Source organism: Podarcis raffonei, chromosome Z (assembly GCF_027172205.1).
Source record: "Podarcis raffonei isolate rPodRaf1 chromosome Z, rPodRaf1.pri, whole genome shotgun sequence".
NCBI lineage: Eukaryota > Metazoa > Chordata > Lepidosauria > Squamata > Lacertidae > Podarcis > Podarcis raffonei.
Window position 1 is genome coordinate 50004245 of NC_070621.1, and position 22581 is coordinate 50026825.

At 46.5% G+C, this 22581-nt stretch overlaps 1 protein-coding gene across 4 annotated transcripts in view; it reads right to left on the reverse strand.

The window, feature by feature from the left end:
* GPC3 (glypican 3) overlaps nt 1-22581 on the reverse strand; it is a 270058-nt gene that overhangs the window by 27859 nt on the left and 219618 nt on the right. For 2 of the 4 annotated variants that reach the window (XM_053374198.1, XM_053374196.1), the window contains one exon: nt 8315-8474. The exons of 1 other annotated variant lie outside the window; for it this stretch is intronic. In XM_053374198.1, coding sequence (XP_053230173.1) covers nt 8315-8474 — 160 coding nt within the window. Of the gene's footprint in view, nt 1-8302; nt 8475-22581 lie in introns of all 4 variants that reach the window. One more of the 4 variants, XM_053374197.1, reaches the window with a different exon arrangement.

Consider the following 22581-nt stretch of genomic DNA (forward strand, 5'->3'; position numbering starts at 1 on the left):
CTCTGTTTCCTTGCTGTGTTTGCTCAAACGGAACAAAGAGCAGGGAAAGCCCCTCCCCTCCAGGCAAGCAGAGGGGAAAGCAGAGTGTCGTCTCTGTGGTCCGGTGCTGCTGAAAACATGCAGGTTTGAGAGAGAGAGAGAGAGAAAAAGAGCGTGAGCTGGCTGGCTTGGGTGGGTAGGTGGGGGGAAACTTTTGCCTTTCTTTCCTCCCTCCCGTTAAATCCCTCTCCTGCATTCTTAGCCAGCTGCTTCTCTGCACACTCCTCTCATGCTCCTTTTCCCTTTTTTGTTTTTCCTTCCCTCCCCACTTAAAATGTGGTTACAAAGCATGGATCCTCAGGATCTTTGCATTGGGTCACCCCAAATTCACCATCAGATCACATAGCATGTCCATGGCTACAGCCTGCCCCCCAAAAATCACGCACCCACTGTTGCCTGGGGCTGCAATGGTGCAAAATCGTGGTTAAAAAGCATGGATCTACATGGATCCTCAGGATCTTTGCATTGGGTCACCCCAAATTCACCATCAGATCACATAGCATGTCCATGGCTACAGCCTGCACCAAAAAAATCACGTACCCACTGTTGCCTGGGGCTGCAATGGTGCAAAAATGTGGTTACAAAGCATGGATCCACAGGGATTCTCAGGATCTTTGTATTGGGTCACCCCAAATTCACCATCAGATCACATAGCATGTCCATGGCTACAGCCTGCACCAAAAAAATCACGCACCCACTGTTGCCTGGGGCTGCAATGGTGCAAAAACGTGGTTACAAAGCATGGATCCACAGGAATTCTCAGGATTTTTGCATTGGGTCACCCCAAATTCACCATCAGATCACATGTCTGTGGCCACAGCATGAAGCACAAAAATTATACATCCACTGTTTCATTCAGAATGTTTTTTCCCTTGTTTTCCTCCTCTAAAAACGATGTGCGTGTTATGGTCAGGTGCGTGTTATAGAGCGAAAAATACGGTATTTTGTAAAGGTAATGGCCACAGCTGCTCAGCTAAGTATCTATAATCAGCATCTTAAATAGGTTGCTCTGTTGTCATAGAAACAAATGGGTGGACCTTTCCCTAACTCACCTGTCATCCTAGGATGGAGAACAACAGACTAAGATGGGCTGGGGGTGTGGGGGAGTTTTGGCTAATGCTGCAAGCTGGGTACATAGAAGCTTGCCTTGCTCTGTGCTGAATCTCAAAGCTGGGGCTCAGGGGTCTCTCTGGGAACCTAATGGGGAGGCAAGATCTGTTGGGGTTGTGAGTCCCTCCATTCTATGCTCAGGTTGTATATATGTGTGGATAAAAACATGTATCACCACAGTCCCCACTGGCCTTCATTCCAAGGAAACCAAATCCCGGGTAAGCGCTGGAACCCTGCTGTCTCTTGCTGCTTGGAGATTGGGGCGCCCTCTCAGCTGCCGCTTTGTGTCTGGCTCTGGTTCTCCTGCCCTGTCTTTTGCACTGGGCTCTAGGTTCTGGAGGCACACAAAGCAGATCCTGTAAGTCAGAAATCTGTTCTAGTTTCTGCCACAGAGTCCTTTGCAAAGGACTGGGAGGAGGTGCTTTGGCAGCACTGCTGCTGCTGCCTTGGAAGACAAACTGGGTTCTTCAAGAGTGGGTAATCAGACTAACCATTGTTTACCTGCCATATTACACACAGATCAAATCCAGACAGAACTGCAAACCCATCTCCAAAAGATGAGAGGGAACTGATAGGCAAATTCCTTTTTAGAATCATAGAATCATAGAGTTGGAAGAGACCACAAGGGCCATCTAGTCCAACCCCCTGCCAAGCAGGAAACACCATCAGAGCACTCCTGACATATGGTTGTCAAGCCTCTGCTTAAAGACCTCCAAAGAAGGAGACTCCACCACACTCCTTGGCAGCAAATTCCACTGTCAAACAGCTCTTACTGTCAGGAAGTTCTCCCTAATGTTTAGGTGGAATCTTCTTTCTTGTAGTTTGGATCCATTGCTCCGTGTCCGCTTCTCTGGAGCAGCAGAAAACAACCTTTCTCCCTCCTCTATGTGACATCCTTTTATATATTTGAACATGGCTATCATATCAGCCCTTAACCTCCTCTTCTCCAGGCTAAACAGGCCCAGCTCCCTTAGCCGTTCCTCATAAGGCATCGTTTCCAGGCCTTTGACCATTTTGGTTGCCCTCCTCTGGACACGTTCCAGTTTGTCAGTGTCCTTCTTGAACTGTGGTGCCCAGAACTGGACACAGTACTCCAGGTGAGGTCTGACCAGAGCAGAATACAGTGGCACTATTACTTCCCTTGATCTAGATGCTATACTCCTATTGATGCAGCCCAGAATTGCATTGGCTTTTTTAGCTGCCGCGTCACACTGTTGGCTCATGTCAAGTTTGTGGTCAACCAAGACTCCTAGATCCTTTTCACATGTACTGCTCTCAAGCCAGGTGTCACCCATCTTGTATTTGTGCCTCTCATTTTTTTTGCCCAAGTGCAATACTTTACATTTCTCCCTGTTAAAATTCATCTTGTTTGTTTTGGCCCAGTTCTCTAATCTGTCAAGGTCGTTTTGAAGTGTGATCCTGTCCTCTGGGGTGTTAGCCACCCCTCCCAGTTTGGTGTCATCTGCAAATTTGATCAGGATGCCCTTGAGTCCATCATCCAAGTCGTTGATAAAGATGGCTGCACGCACCAGAAAACCATTGCTCTGACTTCGTATCATTACTTTAAAATTTAAAGGTATGGTGAGCAACAACAAGCAACAGCAATAGACCAATTAGCAATTCCAGTTGCAATTAAAATGGAATGAGAAGACTCCTCCCTCTTCCTCTAATAAATCTGCATTTTGACAAGGAATTCTTGATTTCCAATCAAGACTTCTTTGAAAACAAAACAAAAGAAGAGAAATTTCAGCAAATGTGCTCACACACTTTCAAGATAACAGTTCTGCTGCAGTGTTTTATATGCTGGCAATACGCCGGCTCTCATGGAAAGATAATCCTCTTGGAGCTTGGACGTGTCTCCCCCTTGCCTTTCTCCCATGCTAGGGTAGAATTAATGCCTTGTAAAACAGCAGGCTCTTTCCAACATTGGTTCATTCAAATTGTAAGTCATTAAGAGCCCAAAATAAATAAGGTAAGACTTCACTATAACCCTAAGTTTGGAATTTGGAAGAAAAGTTTGCTGGCTCACAAGATAGCTACAACTGGCTGCAGCCACCCTCTGATACCACAAGAGGCTCTGTTTCTAGGGTGGGAAATTCAGAGAAGAACAGACCTATTCACCTATGGCGAGTTAAGAACTTCTGCCAGGTTCCCAGGCAAAGAAGCTACCCAAACAGAGTCAGCTGAGGAGCAAGAACTAACCTGAGGAGCAAGAACTGACCTGCCATCTAGGATGCATAGCAGAGCACATGAATCTGTACACATATTCTACCTTAAGAGTTGTCTACCTTCAGGAGCCTTCACACTGCTGTTTTCCAACATAAAAACAATACGCAATTGAAGCAGCTATGTACCTTCCCAGGGACGCGGGTGGCGCTGTGGGCTTGCCAATCAGAAGGTCGGTGGTTCGAATCCCCGCGACAGGGTGAGCTCCTGTTGCTCGGTCCCTGCTCCTGCCCACCTAGCAGTTTGAAAGCATGTCAAAGTGCAAGTAGATACATAGGTCCCGCTCTGGTGGGAAGGTAAATGGCGTTTCCGTGTGCTACTCTGGTTTGCCAGAAGCGGCTTAGTCATGCTGGCCACATGACCCGGAAGCTGAGAAGACTGTGGCAGGCAGCCTTGAGAAGGGGGAAAGCAGGGGTAAGTTAAATCCTGTTGCCACGAAACAGGATCCTTGCAAATCCAGTGGCTGTCTAGCAGTTTATAGCAAATATATCTGATGTCTGCCAGGGTCACAACAGTAAAGCCTGGAGCAAACTAATATTGGGTTGTATCCAACAATGCTTCCTCTTCTTCTTCTTTTTATGACGATTATTATTATTATTATTATTATTAGTAGTAGTAGTAGTAGTAGTGGTAGTAGTAGTAGTATTTCAGTTTATTCCCTGCCCTTCACCTGAAGCCCCCAGCACAATTTAAAATACAACACTAAAAATTGTTTAAAAATACTGCCATCACAAAAATAGGGTGGGTCCCAAATATATATGTCTCATTTTACTCAGAGTAGAGCAATTAAAATTAACTTAAAATCAGTTGAAAGGTTTCATCTCTCAGGAATGCTTGACATGGATGCTGACGGCTGCCAGAACCTCAATCGCCCCCAAATGGAAAACCTTGCAGGATTTGTGACTTTTGCTTTGGTATAAAAACATGTGGGTTTAGCATTGCTGGGGGGGCGGGGAGGGGGGAGCTCATAATTTACAAACTGCCAAAGGCTTGCAAAAAAATTTTTTAAAAATCCATGCTATTTGTATACACAAATATAACTCTGTTGGTTAGAGTGTGGTGCTGAGAATGCAAAGGTTGCAGGTTTGAACCCCATACGGGCAGCTGCATATTCCTACATTGCCATATGCAGAAATGGACACAGGGAAACAAGTACAGTGTTAAAATGAGTAATAACATGTTTCTTATTTTATGTATATATTACTGTAATTGAACCTTAAAATATAAGGAGAGCCTGCAGGATTAGACCAATGATCCATCTGGTCCCACATCCTGCTCTCACAGTGGCCACCCAGACGCTCCAATGGGAAACCTGCAAGCAGGACCCATGAGCACGAGAGCCACACTCTTCCATCCTGTGGCTCCCAGCAACTGGTGTTCAGAAGCCTTGCTGCCTCTGATCGTGGAGGCTGAGCAGGGGAGTTGTGTCCCATTTTGCTGCTTGAGGCAAAATGGGAAGTGGCTCTGCCACCTTCCTCAAGCTGCTGCCACTGCCACTGCCACCACTGCCACGTGGCACCTCCCCCACATCACCTCTGCTGCCTGCATCGCCACTGCTTCTCTGCCAGAAGTCATAGGAGCCAACTCCTAGGGGCTGAGGTCACTTCAGCACCCCAATGAAATATTTGAGGGGGCTAATAAAATAAAAAATGTGGGGCAGGGCTTACTTGCCCTCAACCCCAATATTTTATTCAAGTTGCACCCCTGCCAGTGGTGGAGGTTTCAGGGTGGGTTGAGGGAGGCTGTGAGTGTGATGCCTAGGGGACTTCTGCAGCCTGAGGCAGCTGCTTCACCCCACTTCATGGGTGGGCTGGCCCTGAGGCAGAGAAAAGCCATCATGGCTCGAATCCCCATAAGAATAAATCAAGTGCTCCCAATACATTAACTCCTTGCAAACAGAAGTCCTTACAAACACCCCTACTAGGGTAGAGTCCGTTTTGTTATTCCCATTTTCACAGAATAGCATCATACAGTTGTAGAGTTGGAAGGTACCCTGAGAGCCATCTAGTCTGCCCCCTACCATGCAGAAATCTCAGCTCAAGCATCCCTGACAAATGTCTACAGGTGGCAAGGCCGGGGAATGCCTGTTTGCCCAAGACCACCTAATGTAACCAGGGTGGAGCCAACATCTGAACTAGATGCTTTCCAGCTCACCCCTGTTAAGCCACTGCTTCCCCCCAGTAGTCCTTCAATGGGCGAGGGTGGAATCAGGTCTGTTCCTTGCAGTCTGAGCGAGCGTGATAGCACAGAGTTGTGCACCTGAAGCCTGTGCCCCATTTCCACAGCAGATCATATCCTCTGGTTCTGCCCACCCCACTCCCCTCCCAGTCAGGGTCAAAACACACATGATGAAGGGGAATTGTTTTCTTGACTAATGAACTGCAGGCATGTGGGGGTGCTACAAGAGACGTGCTTGACCCTCTCTCCATTTACCTCATTTCCCTGGTCTCCATATCTACCTACCCAACCACCCCCTGCGGGAGAATCAGGAGAGGGGCGAAGTGCCCATGGATGGGGGTTTTGGTTGGGGAAGCAGTTGAAGAACAAGGGTCAAACACCCCCTCCCCCTGCATAGCTTCTCAGATCCAAAACAGGCTGCATTTCATTAAAGATGAGGCCGCCAACAGATCCAATTGCAGACCTGCCATTTTGGCCGTCAAGATGGCTTGAGCACTAGATAAGGAGAGGGAGATGCCTCCCTCTGTATATGAACCACAGAAGGCCTCTCATGGCCCAATATTCACCAGGGCTGGATAGGATAGCTCAAAGGTCACTTTTGCTCTCTCTTACCCAGTATTTTACTATCTCAGTGTTTTATTTATCCATATATATATGGTGCCTGACAAGCAGCGGCTAAATACCTCAGCTTCCACTCTATTAAATAGCAGGTAATTGTCCCTGATCAAGGGGAGGGAATTTATACAAGCATCTGGCCTCATTTTAAGAGACCACATTTTCCTCTTTAAACTTGAAAGCTGGAGGGCTGAGCCTATCCAGGTTCATCTGTCTGGTCTTGGGCGAGGGAAGCAAGCAGCAATGATTGGGAAAGGATTGCTTTGCAGCGACTGAGCGAGTGACATTTGCACTGTGGTCCACATAGGAGGGAGGGAGGAATGTGGGAGAGATTCCATTCAGGTCACAGATAAAGAAGAACTCAACATAACACTCACTATGCAACAGTTTGCAAAGCGAAACACACCCATCCTTCGAAATCTGCACTTCTCCGAATTTTGTGATGCAGTTCTCCAGCCAAGGAACGTGCAGAGAAATGCTAGGGTAACTTATGCACACAGATGAAAGTATTCATGAAAGCAGCAAATGCTTTGGAATGTGCTCCCCAGTGAGGTCCACCTGGCACCTTCATTCATCTTTCTAACACCAGGTAAAGACTTATATCGCCCCCCTACCAAGCTTTTGACAAACTACTGTTAGCATGCAGACAAAGCTTCCTGTGTTTGTTACATAGGTGGTTGCCTTTTGTTCTGCTTTATGGTATAAATATATTTATTTGTGTTTTTACCTGCATTATAAGTCGCTCGGAAACCTTCAGGTAATAAGACTGGCTGATCTAGTACCGATAATGATAATGGTGGCGATGTAATTCTTATATTGGGAGAAATCGCTGTGCAAACACTTGTATGTTGGGATAAATCCCTATCCACATGGTGATGGGCAGACAGGCTGCTGGCGTGATGTAGCAGGATCTTCTTGCATTCTTGTATACCCAAGGCACAGTGGTTAAGGGCACCCAAAGGTGTAGAGTCGCAGGACACAGCCTTCCTAGCAACACCCCAGGGAACTGTGGTTCTCACCCATCTACTGGTGCTAGTTTGATGTCTATGGCTAAAAGATGCCCTGGAATCCACATAGGCAATATAATGAGATTCACCACTTTGGGGAATGATCCTTGCAAAACACTGTGGTCACTGAGCTATCACTTGGGTGGTTTTTCCCAAGCTAATCATTTCAATTTCTGGACCCCCATTCAATTCGGAAGGATCTCCTAAGGGTGGTTCCATAAAGTGCAGCATCAGTGAGTCTGTTTCCAGGATACAGCATCTGCTGGGGGGGGGGGGGAGGGCAGCACACCACTCTCCTCCCAAAACAGTTTCTTTCCCATGATAGATGGGGAAACCAGAGTGGTGGTGCTGTTGGGGAGAGAAACTGTTATGCCAGCAACACCAGTTCTGAGGCCTATGTGAACATAAGTGAGGGTTTGCAAGATGATGTTGCCACGCGTCCCAGATGATTGGGTCCATCTAGCACAGCATTGTCTATATGAACTGGAAGAGGCTCTCAAGGGTTTCAGACAGGGCGAATTCACAGCCCTGTCTGGACACACCAGGCCTGAACCTGGGACCTTCTGTGTGCAAAGCAGATGTTCTTCCATTGAGCAACAACCCTTCCCCATTAAGTCTGTGCATTGGGGGTGGAGGAAAACAGAAGTTAGCCTCAAAACTGCAAATTCCTACTCGAATCTAAGTCCTTCTTCACATGTATGTGTGTTCAGTTTTTGAGAAGCACAACCAGTTTGTGTGCAAGACACTGGAGCACACAGTGCTGAAAACAGGTAAAAACAACATGCCCTCACTGCTAATAATTTCAAGCTTCCCAGGAATAGCCACCGTTCAGACAGACTCCTTCACCAGGGAGGGTGTTCCACAAGAGGGGAACCACCACTGAAAAGTCCCAATCAAGGGTCAGTGGCAACTCAGCAGTGGCACCACCAGTAGAGCCTCCTCTGTCAAGCATTGCGAGTCACCACTGATGGGTGCCCGCCACTCCTCAATGAATTTGCCCAGTCCTGCTTTTAGTTCTGGAAGTGGGGGACAGCTGATGCACAGCCATATATTGGCTGCCCTGGTTGCAGACAAGCACCCTGCCAGGAAAGGATAAAGAACTGGCTAGTTCAGCCTTGCCCACCCACCTCACCAGTTACCTGCCAAGAATCTCAACTGACTCTTCACTCTTAATTCCCCATTTCCGGAATTTGCACCACCACAGTCGTCCTCGTCATCACAGCCCCCACTTCCTGCTTCATCCTCATCTTCTGGTTTCTCCAGATTTTTCCGGCGAGAGATGGACATTACTTTTAGGAGCTGGAAGACAATATATTTAAGGGGGAAAGAATCAGAGGGGCTTCAAATGCCAGGAGATTCATCACATCTGTTGCCTTTGATTCTTATGTAACTTTTATATTGTTGTATCTCTGTAAGTCCTGTATCCCTCGTAACACCATGTATCCCTTACACCCCCAGGAGTTCCCTGTGGTCTGTGGGAGAGTTTCTCCTACAAGTTCCAAAGATCTGCTGTTACTCGGAGCAGGGCTTTTATTGTGGCTTCCCCAGTTCTCTGGAATAGCATCCTTGTCTAGATATGACAAGTACCTACTACGTGTACTTTTCAAAAACAGCTGGAGACATTTTTGTTCCACAGACTTTCCTTGCTGGATGAATGGGTCTTTGACACAAGGGCCCACTTGTCAGGGTTTTAGTCTTGTCTTAAAAGTATTTGATGATTGTCTTTTCCCCCTCTTTTTATGTATAAATTGCTTTGAGATGGTGGTTTAGAAGGCAATCAACAAATTAAATGTAGTATCATCCTCATCATTAATAAAAGTTTGGAGACTATTAAGCTGGGTGGTTTGTTTCAGGTACAATCTTGAGTCTGTGGTTTTACTGGTCAAACTTCACCCCCTGCTCCCCTTTGCTGCTGCTGAGCAACACCAAACCTTAACTGAAGGATCAAGTGGGCATTATTGCATTCACCAGAATTTGGCCTTGATTAGATCTCTAGATTAATAGCCAAAAGCTCAAGGAAATTTCAGCAAATGTGCAGATTAGTTGTTAGAGTAGGCCGAACCAATTCAGGGGGCTGGAGGGGGGTGCCATTTCTTAAATGCTTCCCTTGCAAGTCAGAGTGTCAAGTATGCTATTTTCACAAACACATTAATTTTTATGCACACTTTATCCTAGCATCTGCATTTTTCTTGTGGGAAATCTCAGAAAAGTGTGAATGGATTTCAAAGGGTGACTACATAAAATCATAGAATCATAGAGTTGGAAGAGACCACAGGGCCATCTAGTCCAACCCCCTGCTAAGCAGGAAACACCATCAGAGCACTCCTGACTTATGGTTGTCAAGCCTCTGCTTAAAGACCTCCAAAGAAGGAGACTCCACCACACTCCTTGGCAGCAAATTCCACTGTCGAACAGCTCTTACTGTCAGGAAGTTCTTCCTAATGTTTAGGTGGAATCTTCTTTCCTGCAGTTTGGATCCATTGCTCCGTGTCCGCTTCTCTGGAGCAGCAGAAAACAACCTTTCTCCCTCCTCTATGTGACATCCTTTTATATATTTGAACATGGCTATCATATCACCCCTTAGCCTCCTCTTCTCCAGGCTAAACATGCCCAGCTCCCTTAGCCGTTCCTCATAAGGCATCGTTTCCAGGCCTTTGACCATTTTGGTTGCCCTCCTCTGGACACGTTCCAGTTTGTCAGTGTCCTTCTTGAACTGTGGTGCCCAGAACTGGACACAGTACTCCAGGTGAGGTCTGACCAGAGCAGAACACAGTGGCACTATTACTTCCCTTGATCTAGACGCTATACTCCTATTGATGCAGCCCAGAATTGCATTGGCTTTTTTAGCTGCCGCGTCACACTGTTGGCTCATGTCAAGTTTGTGGTCAACCAAGACTCCTAGATCCTTTTCACATGTACTGCTCTCAAGCCAGGTGTCACCCATCTTGTATTTATTTTTGTATTTTTTTTCATTTTTCATTTTTTTTTGCCCAAGTGCAATACTTTACATTTCTCCCTGTTAAAATTCATCTTGTTTGTTTTGGCCCAGTTCTCCAATCTGTCAAGGTCGTTTTGAAGTGTGATCCTGTCCTCTGGGGTGTTAGCCACCCCTCCCAGTTTGGTGTCATCTGCAAATTTGATCAGGATGCCCTTGAGTCCATCATCCAAGTCGTTGATAAAGATGTTGAATAAGACCGGGCCCAAGACAGAACCCTGTGGCACCCCACTAGTCACTCTTCTCCAGGATGAAGAGGAACCATTGATGAGCACCCTTTGGGTTCGGTCAGTCAGCCAGTTACAAATCCACTGAGTGGTAGCATAGTCAAGACCGCATTTTACCAGCTTCTTTACAAGAATATCATGGGGCACCTTGTCAAATGCCTTGCTGAAATCAAGGTAGGCTACATCCAATGTGTGCCCTTCATCTACCAGGCTTGTAATTCTGTCAGAAAACGAGATCAGGTTAGTCTGACATGACTTATTTTTCAGAAATCCATGCTGACTATTGGTGATCACAGCATTCCTTTCTAGGTGCTCACAGACTGTCTGCTTAATGATCTGCTCCAGAATCTTCCCTGGTATTGATGTCAGACTGACTGGGCGATAATTATTTGGGTCCTCTCTTTTCCCCTTTTTGAAAACAGGGACAACATTTGCCCTCCTCCAGTCTGCCGGGACTTCGCCTGTTCTCCAGGAATTCTCAAAGATGACTGCCAGTGGTTCTGAGATCACATCTGCCAGTTCTTTTAATACTCTTGGATGCAGTTCATCTGGCCCTGGAGACTTGAATACATCTAAACTAGCCAAGTGTTCTTGTACTATCTCCTTAGTTATTCTGGGCTGTGTTTCCTCTGCTGAATCATTTGCTCCAAATTCTTCAGGTCGGGCATCGTTTTCTTTATCGGAGAAGACTGAGGCAAAGGAGGCATTGAGGAGTTCAGCCCTTTCTGTGTCCCCTGTTTGCATTTCACCATCTTCTCCTCTGAGTGACCCCACTGTTTCTTTGTTCTTCCTTTTGCTACGAACATACCCATAAAAGCCTTTTTTCTTGCTTTTAACCTCTCTAGCAAGCCTGAGTTCATTCTGTGCTTTAGCTTTTCTGACTTTGTGTGTACACGTGCTGGCTATTTGTTTGAATTCCTCTTTGGTGGTTTCCCCCCTTTTCCATTTTTTGTACACATCCTTTTTTAATCTTAACTCAGTTAAAAGTTCTTTAGATAGCCATCCTGGCTTCTTTAGGCACCTTCCATGTTTCCGTCTCTTTGGTATTGCCTAAAGTTGTGCTTTTACTATCTCCCTCTTAACAAACTCCCAGCCATCATGAACTCCCTTTCCTTTTAGTATTACTATCCATGGGATCTCACCCAGCACTTCCCTAAGTTTTATGAAGTCGGCTTTCTTAAAGTCAAGAATTTGAGTCCTAGTATGCTTGGCTGCTCCTTTCCGCTGTATAGTAAACTTCAGAAGAGCATGATCACTCGCGCCTAATGATCCTTCCACTTCTACCCCACTAACCAGGTCATCAACATTGGTTAGGACCAGATCTAAAATGGCTGTTCCTCCTGTTGCTTCTCCCACTTTCTGGACAATGAAGTTGTCTGCAAGGCCAGTGAGGAATCTGTTTGACCTTATGCTCTTGGCTGAGTTTGACATCCAACAAATATCCGGGTAATTGGAGTCCCCCATTACTACTATCTCCCTTCCTTTTGCATGCTTGGCCATTTGTTCCAGGAAGGCATCATCTATGTCCTCCGTTTGGCTTGGGGATCTATAGTAAACTCCCACAATGAGGTCACTGTTATTCTTCTCTCCCTTAATTTTGACCCAAATGCTCTCACTTTGGCTTTGAGGTTCTAAATCTTGGATCTCTTCACAGGTATACACATCCCTGACATATAACGCCACTCCTCCTCCTTTCTTGTCTGGCCTGTTTCTCTGAAATAGATAGTATCCCTCCATTATTACATTCCAATCGTGGGACTTATCCCACCAGGTTTCAGTGATGCCTATTATGTCATATTTAGTTTGCTGTACCAAGAGCTCAAGCTCATCTTGTTTATTTCCCATGCTTTGCACATTAGTGTACAGACATTGAAGTCCATTAATCATTCCCCCGTGTCTCTTATTTAAGGATTTTTTCCTCCCACCACTAGGTCTGCGTGCTGTTTGCTCCATTTGGTCTATGACATTTGGATGATCATCTTCATCAATTGATAGACTCCTACCTTCAGGAGCACTGTCTCCCTCCCCATTAGTCAGTTTAAAGCCCTCCTGATGAGGTTTCTGAGATTTTTGGCAAAAATATTCTTCCCAACCGTTGTGAGGTGCAGCCCATCACTTGCCAGAAGTCCATCTTCAAGAAACTGCAGTCCGTGATCTAAGAATCCAAACCGTTCCTGTTTACACCATTTGCGAAGCCAGCTGTTCACTTCCACTATTTTTCCCTCTCTCCCTGGGCCACGTCGTTCAACTGGGAGGACAGATGAGATGACAATTTGTGCATTTAATTGCTTCTATTTCCTGCCCAGAGCCTCATAGTCTCTTTTGATCTTCTGGAGGCTATTGCTTGCAGTGTCATTGGTTCCCACATGAACCAAGAGGAAGGGGTATTTGTCAGTGGGTTTTATGATTCCTTGCAGTCGTTCAGTTACATCTTGGATCTTAGCCCCGGGGAGACAGCACACTTCCCGAGACATCTTGTCAGGCCCACAGATCACTGCTTCTGTTCCCCTCAGTAGGGAATCCCCTATCACCACTACACGCCTCCTCTTAGGTCTGGTCGCGGTTCTTCCGTGAGCTGTCCGTTCCAAGGTCGCCTGCACATTCCCTGAGGACTGACTTTGCTGCTCGTCTTCATATACCTGATCGACTGTAATGAGGGAGAGATCCTCAAATGGAGTTTGCTCTTCGTCTTCCATGCTAGGGGAGAGGACCTCAAAGCGATTGTGTATTTCTAAACAATCTGAGCGAACCCTGGGCCTCCTACTTCTTTGAGTCACGTTTCTCCATATATCTGGCCCCTGTGTTGGTGAACTAGCCTCCTTCTCAGGGGAGTCCCCTGTCTCCTCCTTGGTGGAGATGGTGTGCTCTGTTGGTTCCAAGAAGAGCTCCAGCTCTCTAATTCTTTGGAGCGTAGCTACACGTTCCTCCAGTTGCTGGACTTTGTCTTCTAAGAGGGCAATCAACATGCAATTGCTGCAGGTAAAGCTGCCTGCAACCTTTGGCAAGATGGCAAACATTGCGCAGGAACCGCAGGCGACTGCAGCTGTTCCCTCACCCTCCATCTTGAGAACATGTCGTTGGGGGTGACTACAGCGGTCCTCCATCATAAAAAGCGTGAAGACAGGACAAATAACTCCCCCCCAAAAAACCTAGGTCTCCCCCAACAAACGTTTGAGACTAGCTCCCCTAAATCTAAAAGATGGATCAAACTGCACGCGCCACTAGGCGCAAGCCGCTGCCCTGCAAGCTCTGATAAGCTCCTCCCACAGCTAATCACCTGCCTCAACAGAAACCCTGCCCCCTCTGACCTTTGCACAGGGAGAGCAGCTAATCAGCCACAAAGAAACACACACACAAGAAAACCCTTTTTGCTCCTTCTTCAGCTGCTGCCCTGCAAGCTCTACATTGCAATGTGCACATTGTTTCAAAAAGCACAAATTATTTTGGACAACAGCCATACAAGAAATATGTAAAATAACTAAGCAAGTATTAGAAATCACCCCAGAACTGGCCCTACTAAACATCTTCCAAGACAATAATGCCACTCACATCACAATGAACTCATTGCCCACCTACTTTCAGCAACCAGAAACATCATAGCCAGACACTGGAGAGACCTGTCAGGAGTAAGCATGGGCCAATGGTACCAAATAGTATGGGAAACAGCCCTGCTAGAAAAATTAACCAATAAACTGAAACTGACACGGGGACAAACAGAAGACGCCTTTACCCTCGTATGGCTCCCCTTTATCACGTACACAGCCCAAAAAGACAATGACAAGAATCCACCAACAATATACAAATCAATATGGCTAACCTGATCCAAAACACCCCCCCCCCCACTCACACATGAAAACAAAGTTCACCACAGCCAACCCCAAACAAGCAACTGCACCCTAGGCCAACCCCAATTTCTCTCACCACCAAAGGAACACAAGTGAATAGCAAAGAGAACCCGCACAAACAATGCTGACACAAAACCCCACACATACATTAAGGAAAATAGAAACATCACTTCCCGACCCCACCCCCCTCGCCTTTCCCCCCGCCACCTCTCTCCCCCTCTTTCTTCCTAATGTAACCCTAATGTCTCAACAAATGAAACTGACCTGTGGAAAACGTAACTTGAAAAAAGAGACATTGCGCATACCTTTGTAAACCAAGAAAACTTTAATAATAATAAAAAAGCTCAAATTAAGTACGTTTGCCTTTAAATGTGAACTGAACTGGATTCCTGCCCACTCCCTCTGTGGAGCAGCCTGCCTTCTATCCCGTCAGACTCTATGTCCATCTAGCCCTGGACTACTGCGATGTCTCAATCTACCGAGATTTTACTTCAAGGAAGATGTCAGAGGTTGAATTTGGCATCTTCTGCAAGCGAAGCATGACCTCTGCCACTGAGCTAAGGCCTTCCCCAGCACTGAAACAACTGGGCAACGGGTGGGTGCTTGCCCTGGCTCTGAACTGCAACTCTTGAGTCCTTAATTAGGGGTGCCAACTGCCAAAGATTGCAGCAGTTTTCAAAATAACTGAACCAGTGCCTCCTAACCAGTGACATTCTAGGCTGCATTATTTTCAGTTAAATGAAATGTTTAAAAAAGAGTTTTTAGAGAGGGGATATTCTGAAAAAGAATCTAGATTTCAACAAGAAATGTTAAACAATGAAGTGAAAATTTTATCTAAAATGTATAAAATATTGTTGGAATGGAATACTGTGGACGAAGAGATTAAATCTGTAATGATTAGTTGGGCTAGAGATTTCGGATATAATATTGAATTTGAGAAATGGACTAAATTATGGAAGGATGGGTTAAAGTTTACAGCTTGTACAACGATTAAGGAAAATGTTATGAAGATGTTATAAAGATGGTATATAACACCAGTAAAACTGGGTAAAATGTATAAAGTGTGTAATAAATGTTGGAAGTGTAAGGAGACAGAAGGAACATTTTACCATATGTGGTGGGAATGTAAGAAGGTAAAAAGCTTCTGGGAGATGATCTATAACAAGTTAAAGAAAACGTTGAAATACCAATTTAAACTTTTAAACTTTTAACTTATAAATTTATAACTTATAACTTATAAACATCAATAATTATACATCGGTTCTTATTCTTAAAGCCTTTTTCTAAAGTCGACCTTGGTTTTTCTAAAATGATTGAAATATAAAAGGGTTAAAAATTGGGGACAAGAACTTGTTGAACCAACAATTTGAACTGGAATACAAGAGGGGGAGGTGTGGGGAAGTCAGGAAAATATGTTATTGAAAATAATGACTTTGAATTTTATGTGTTTTTAATTTTTTTTCTTTGCTTCGTTTTCTTTTTTGTGTTTTTCTTTGATTTTTTGATAATGGAAAAATCTTAATAAATATCATTTTAAAAAAAAAGGAAGAAAATGTTGAAATATACTTTTGTTAAAAAATCAGAACCTCTCTTGTTGGGAATACTGGATAATGAAATTAGTAAAAAAGATGTGAAATCAGTTTTGTATGCAGTAACAGCAGCCAGAATTTTGCTGGCACAGAAATGGAAACAGGAAGAGATGCCCACGAAAGAAGAATGGAGGATGAAACTGATGGAATACGCGGAAATGGACAGATTGATGGGAAGAATTAGGAACCAACGTGACCAGAGATTCTCCGAGGACTGGAAGAAATTTACAGAGTATATCAAAAATTTCTGTGATGAGCAAATAACGTTCGTTGGCTTTCAAGAAGCTCTGTGAAATTACTGTTAGAAATATTGTTTAAAAAATATTTGAGTATTTGAGTGCAATATAATATTGGGAAATGTGAGAAGAGGATAAAAAAATAAACGGAAAATTATCAGACAAGCTGAGGGAAGTTCTGGAAAAAAGGGTTTAAGTTAAAAAGGGATGTATAATTTTGTAAAAATGTTTTTTTATGGAAAATCTAATAAAAAATATTTATATATATAAAAAATAACCAGTGACATTCTTGAATTGTTCAAATGAAGGTTCATGCAGGCTGAGAAGTATCTGTTACTTCCACTGTGATGCTCATAGCTCTGGAATTTACTACTCTTCTTTTTCTTCTATAAAGAGTGGCTCAAATACCAGAGCCAATATTTTAAGAATATATTCTAAAATGGGGAGTTATTGTTGACTATGCAAGGATTTAGCCAGCTTCATTCCATAGCAAAAGGCTGCTTCTTTGAGTGTTTTTGAAATACTTGGAATATGTCGAGCCAGGTTTTGAAAAATTTTGTGGAGTCTGCAGTTTGCACGGCTGTGGAGTTATACTTGTGGCATCTGACCTCATATGTCCGCAGTAATATAAAAACTTTCCCTCTTGTTTGTCTTAGAGGAGCAAACTTTCAACAAGAGTCCTTTGGTTCATTTTGGATTCTCTCTGCTGCTATAAGTTCCTTTCTTAAATATTTATAAGAGAACATCTTTTTAAAAGTTGCTTTTTAAAAAATCACAGCAAGTAATGGGTTCATTCACACTACACAATAAATATTTAAACCCTCTCCCCATTGAAACCACCGCCAGATAATTCAAGGTTTCCTGCCTCACCCTTTGTTCCCAGACTGGCAAGAAAGTCACAGAAACTTTTCCAGGATCCGTAGAGTTTCGTAGGGCTCCTAGGAAGCCTTTGCAAACACGGGGTTCTTCAAATACACTCGCTGATTGACAAGGAATGGATGGCTACGTAATCACAGGAAACAGCAGCCCTATGCGAACCCTGAACCACCCATGTCAGAGATCTGATGTCAAAGCATCAGGAAATGAAACAGCCCCACGACTGCTGACCTCCCCAAGTGCCCCTATTTTCCAGGGACAGTTCAGGATTTACAGAAGCCATCTTGGTTTCAGATGTGAACCCGAATTTTCTACTTTTCCTTGGGTAAAGGAAAAGTCCAGTCGTGGCCGACTCTGGGGTTGCAGCGCTCATCTCGCTTTACTGGCCAAGGGAGCCGGCGTACAGCTTCTGGATCATGTGGCCACCATGACTAAGCCGCTTCTGGCAAACCAGAGCAGCGCACGGAAATGCTATTTACCTTCCTGCCAGAGCGGTACCTATTTATCTATTTGCATTTTGACGTGCTTTTGAACTGCTAGGTTGACAGGAGCAGGGACCGAGCAACAGGATCTCACCCCGTCACCGGGATTCAAACCACCGACCTTCTGATCAGCAAGTCCTAGGCTCTATGGTTTAACCCACAGTGCCACCCACGTCCCTTTTCCTTAGGACGTCCCTATTTTAATCAGAGAAATGTTGGAGGCTGTGGCTCAGTTATGCGACCCCCTGAGCCAAGCAGATAAGTAACTATACGACCTTTAGAAGACATCTGAAGGCATTCCTATATCAGGAAGTTTTTAAATATTTTATCTTTTTTTATGTATGTTGGAATCTGCCCAGAGTGGTGGGGTATAAATATTATTATTATTATTATTATTATTATTATTATTATTATTATTGACACCCCTATTTTCATCAGAGAAATGTTGGAGGGTATGTGACTGGCTTGTATCTGGCTTGTATTATTTTAAAGAGTTCTGCCAGTAAAAGTTTGAATAATACTTTTATGGGTCTGGACAATGATTTATTCCAAAAGGAGTCAGTTATTATGCTTCCAGTTGCTTCAGACTGCACAATATCAGTATCTGCAACAGTTTTAGAGTAGGGTGCAGCTGCACTGGGTGTCCCACTGCAGGGGGGGTACCAGAATAACGCTGTATAATGGAGCACAGGAGGCGGGGGAGGTGAATTTTAGTGTTGCACAGGATGGGAGTAGCCAGGTTTTTTTGTTGCGGGGGGCAGGACTTCTGGGTGGGGCGGGACCGACATGATTGGTCAGTTAATTAAGGCATCTGAAGGCAGCCCTGTTTAGGGAAGCTTTTAATGTTTGATGCATTACTGTATTTTAATATTTGGTTGGAAACCGCCCAGAGTGGCTGGGGAAGCCCAGCCAGATGGGCAGGGTATAAATAAATTATTATTATTATTATTATTATTATTATTATTATTATTATTATTACTACTATTACTATTGTTTTGCATGATCTGGGGGGGGGGCAACTGCCCCGCTGCCCCGCCTTGGCTACGCCCATGTTGCACAGGGTACAGCTGAAATTTGAGGGCCCCAAATCCACCTCTGTCCTTCAGTATTACCTAATTATCCAAGCACTCCCTGCAATGGGTAAGGGATGCTATGCATGTTAGCAAAACAACAGCTGCACACCTGTACATAGAGTGTAGCTGCTATATTTGTGACTGTCCTGCCACCATCTCCAGCCAATCAGGCTTTGAGGCTTTTGCAGCAACAGAAAAAAATATCATAAACTGCTGAGACCATACAAGGATAACACAACAGCAACAATATAAAGTAGACTCAAGGCAATGATGGTTCCATTACACTGCCTTCAAATCTCGGGGGGGGGGGGCATGTTATGTACTGAAGTTCTCACCCTGGGCCAGCAGGGGAATACTGTAGATAGTTATGCAAATGAAGGATCGAAAGTGACGTTCAGTGATTGGATAGTTTGTATGCAAATGAAGGATCGAAAGTGACGTTCAGTGATTGGATAGTTTTAGAAAATGGCAACAGTTACATTGTTCTGGAGCTCTATATAAGCAGGCTGACTGAGCTCCTCAGTTAGTTCTGTTCCAGCTTACAAATAAAAAGCAGCTTTGGAAGAATTGCTGTGTTGTCTGATATGTTCGCCCACAACTTAACACTGGCAACGAGGATGGGATCGATGGACATCAGAGCACAGCCAGATGCGGCCATCCTCTGAACTAAGCTGAATCACTGAGCTGAATCACTGAGCGAAATCATTGAGCGAAATCACTGAACAGAACCAATTCAGAGCTGACTGTTCTGGCTAGAGCACTGTGTTCCATCCATCGCCCTTCACGCCGGCATCGGAATCATGGCTTCACTTGTGCCTCTACCACCGTTTGCCCCAGCCTCTGAATCATGGGACTCCTACCTCGCTCGGTTCGACTGCTACCTCCAAGCCAACGAGCTGACAGCAGTATCAAAGGAACGGAAGCGGGGCCTATTCCTCAGCCTCTGTGGGCCTGAGATGTTTGAGACGGCTCGAGCATTGGTTGCACCTGAAGCAGTCCAGGCAACACCATGGGACACGATCCAAGAGAAGTTCCGCAACCACTATGCGCCAAAGCCATCCAAGATTGCTGCCCGCCATGCGTTTTACCACTGGAACCAGGCAGAGGGGGAGTCAATCAACAACTACACCACCGCCCTCCGACAGGCTGCAATGCACTGCGAGTTCCGAGACTTAGACGATGCCCTGATGGATCGAATCGTCTGCGGGGTCCAGGACATCCATCTGCAATGGCGTCTCCTTGCCAAGCCAGACCTCACGCTGCAGAAAGCCACTGAGGAGGCCATGGCCTCGGAAGCTGCTGAACACTTCGCCCAGGAGATCCGCAAGGCCAGCAGCCCGCGTTTTACTAGGAAACCAGTTCCAGTGCATCACGAAGAGGCCAGCAGTGATGAGGCATCCTCCAGTGAAGATGATGACGTGCACCAGACAAAGCAGGTGCACAGGAAGTTCCAACAGAAGTCCAAGGGCCAACCGGAATGTGCCGGCTGCGGAGGCAACCATTCCCGTGCCAAGTGTTGATTCAGAGACGCCATCTGTCGGACGTGTTCCAGAAGGGGCCAAATCGCTAAGGTCTGCCGATCGGCTCCGTCTGACACCCCCCCTTCACCGACTCGCAAGTCCAGGTCTTCACTCCAGTCTGCCAAGGAAAGCTGTTTCGCTCTCACCAACTGCCGCTGCCCGTCTGGAACCACGATTGGCCAAACCGACTCGCCTATGCAACACAAGCTGAACGTGACGGTGCTCATTGAAGGAGCTCCATGTGACATGGAGATCGACACCGGGTCCACCCTGTCCATCGTGTCTTGGAGCACCATCAAAAGACTGGTACCCAGAGTGTCCAAAAGGCAACTCGACTCTCACCGCGTACACCTGAGAGACTACCAGGGAAACGACATTCCCGTGGTAGGCGTTGGCCGGTTCCGGATCGCCTTCAAGGATTTTTCGGGCCTGCTCCGACTGGTGGTGGTCGAAGGTCAGCAGCCAAGCCTCCTAGGGCTAGACTGATTTGATGCCCTCGGCCTGGAAGTCACCGGCATCAACTGCATCTCTAACGCAGAGACTGAGAGTCTGGTCAAAGACTTTGCCGAGGTTTTTGATGCCACTTTGGGGCAATATACAGGTACGCCCATCTCCTTTAGCCTTGATCCACAAGTCGCCCCCATCAAGCTAAAGCCACACCGGGTTCCCTTTGTTCTCAAGGCTATGGTGGATGAACAACTGGACAAGCTGATCGCCCAAGGAGTTTTGGAGCTGGTTGACCATGCCAAGTAGGAAACCCCCATCGTCACGCCTGTCAAGCCGGACGGGTCGGTGAGAATCTACCCCAACTACAAGTGCACAATCAACAAGGCACTTCAGCAGCACGCTTATCTGGTTCCTGTTGTCCAACACCTGCTGCATTCCCTGGGTGAGGGTAAGGTCTTTGCTAAGCTGGACCTTGCCCAAGCCTATCAACAACTGCCCGTCAATGATGCCACTGCTGAAGCCCAGATGATCGTCACGCACCGAGGGGCATTCCGTTGCCGCCGGTTGCAGTTCGGGATGAGTGTGGCTCCTGGCATTTTCCAAACCCTTATGGAGTGTCTCCTGCAAGGGCTTCTGGGCATGGTACCATATTTTGATGACGTCTTGGTGTCCGCAGACTCACACCAGCAGCTGTTCGAGCGCCTCCGTTCCGTGCTGACCAGGTTCCAGGAGGCCGGACTCAAGGTAAAGATGGAAAAGTGCCAGAGCGCCGTTCCATAGGTGGAGTTCCTGGGCTATCTTATCGACGCCTCCGGCCTTCACCCGACCACATCCAAGATCCGCGCTATCCAGCAGGCCCCCATCCCAAAGAACAAGACGGAGTTGCAGGCGTTCCTGGGGCTGCTGAACTTTTATAACATGTTCCTGCCCCACAAAGCCACGGTGGTTGAGCCTCTTCACCGACTCCTCAGCACAAAGACGCCTTGGTCCTGGGGTCATCGGGAGATGGCCGCCTTCAACGCGGTCAAGGCTCTCCTTTCATCGGACAGTGTGCTGGTACAGTATAGTGAAGCCAGGCCGCTGGTCCTTGCCTGCGATGCCTCACCTTTTGGCATCGGCGCTGTCCTTAGTCACCATTTTCCAGACAGAAGTGAAGCACTGCTCGCCTACTTTTCCAGGACACTATCTCTGACTGAACGGAATTACAGCCAGCTTGACAAGGAGGCACTGGCACTTGTGGCTGGAGTGAAGAGGTTCCATGAATACCTCTACGGCAGGACTTTTGACCTCATCACCGACCACAAGCCGCTCCTGGGCCTCCTCGCCGGTGATCGTCCAACTCCACCGGTCCTCTCACCGTGCATGCTGCGATGGACTGTTTTCCTGGCTGCCTACCACTACCGGCTCGTCCATCGCCCAGGGAAATCGATGGGCCAAGCCAACGCCCTCAGCCGTTGCCCTCTTCCAGTGTTTGTGGAAGACCCGGCTCCTGCTTCATCGCTCCTGCTGATTGAGGATCTTCTAGCAGCGCCTGCATTGGCTGCCACAGTGGCCTCCGCATCTGCCCAGGATCGCACCATCAGCCGTGTGCTCAACTGGGTGTGGAGGGGGTGGCCACAAGGGCCTTTTGCATTGGCGTTTCAGCCCTTCGCAACCAGACAACATGAACTCTTGGCTCATCGCGGCTGTCTGCTGTGGGGAGACTGCGTCGTGATTCCCCAAAGACTCTGTCAATGTGTCCTGGAGGCTCTGCACGTTGGCCAACCGGGAATCGTCAAAATGAAGGCGTTGGCTCGGTGTTACGTCTGGTGGCCTAACATGGAAGATGCCATCACTGCCTGGGTGTCCGCCTGTCAAGCGTGCCAAGAATCGAGGCCTGCACCACCAGCAGCTAAGGGACACACCTGGGAGATGCCCAAGACACCCTGGTCGAGGGTACACATTGATCTGGCCGGCCCCTTTCACGGCCGGACCTTTATGGTAGTGGTGGACACCTATTCCAAATGGCTGGAGGTGGCCCTGATGCCCTCCACCACTACGGAGGCCGTCATCCGGGTGCTGCGAGGCCTCTTTGCGACGCATGGGTGTCCTGATGTCCTTGTCTCCGACAACAGAC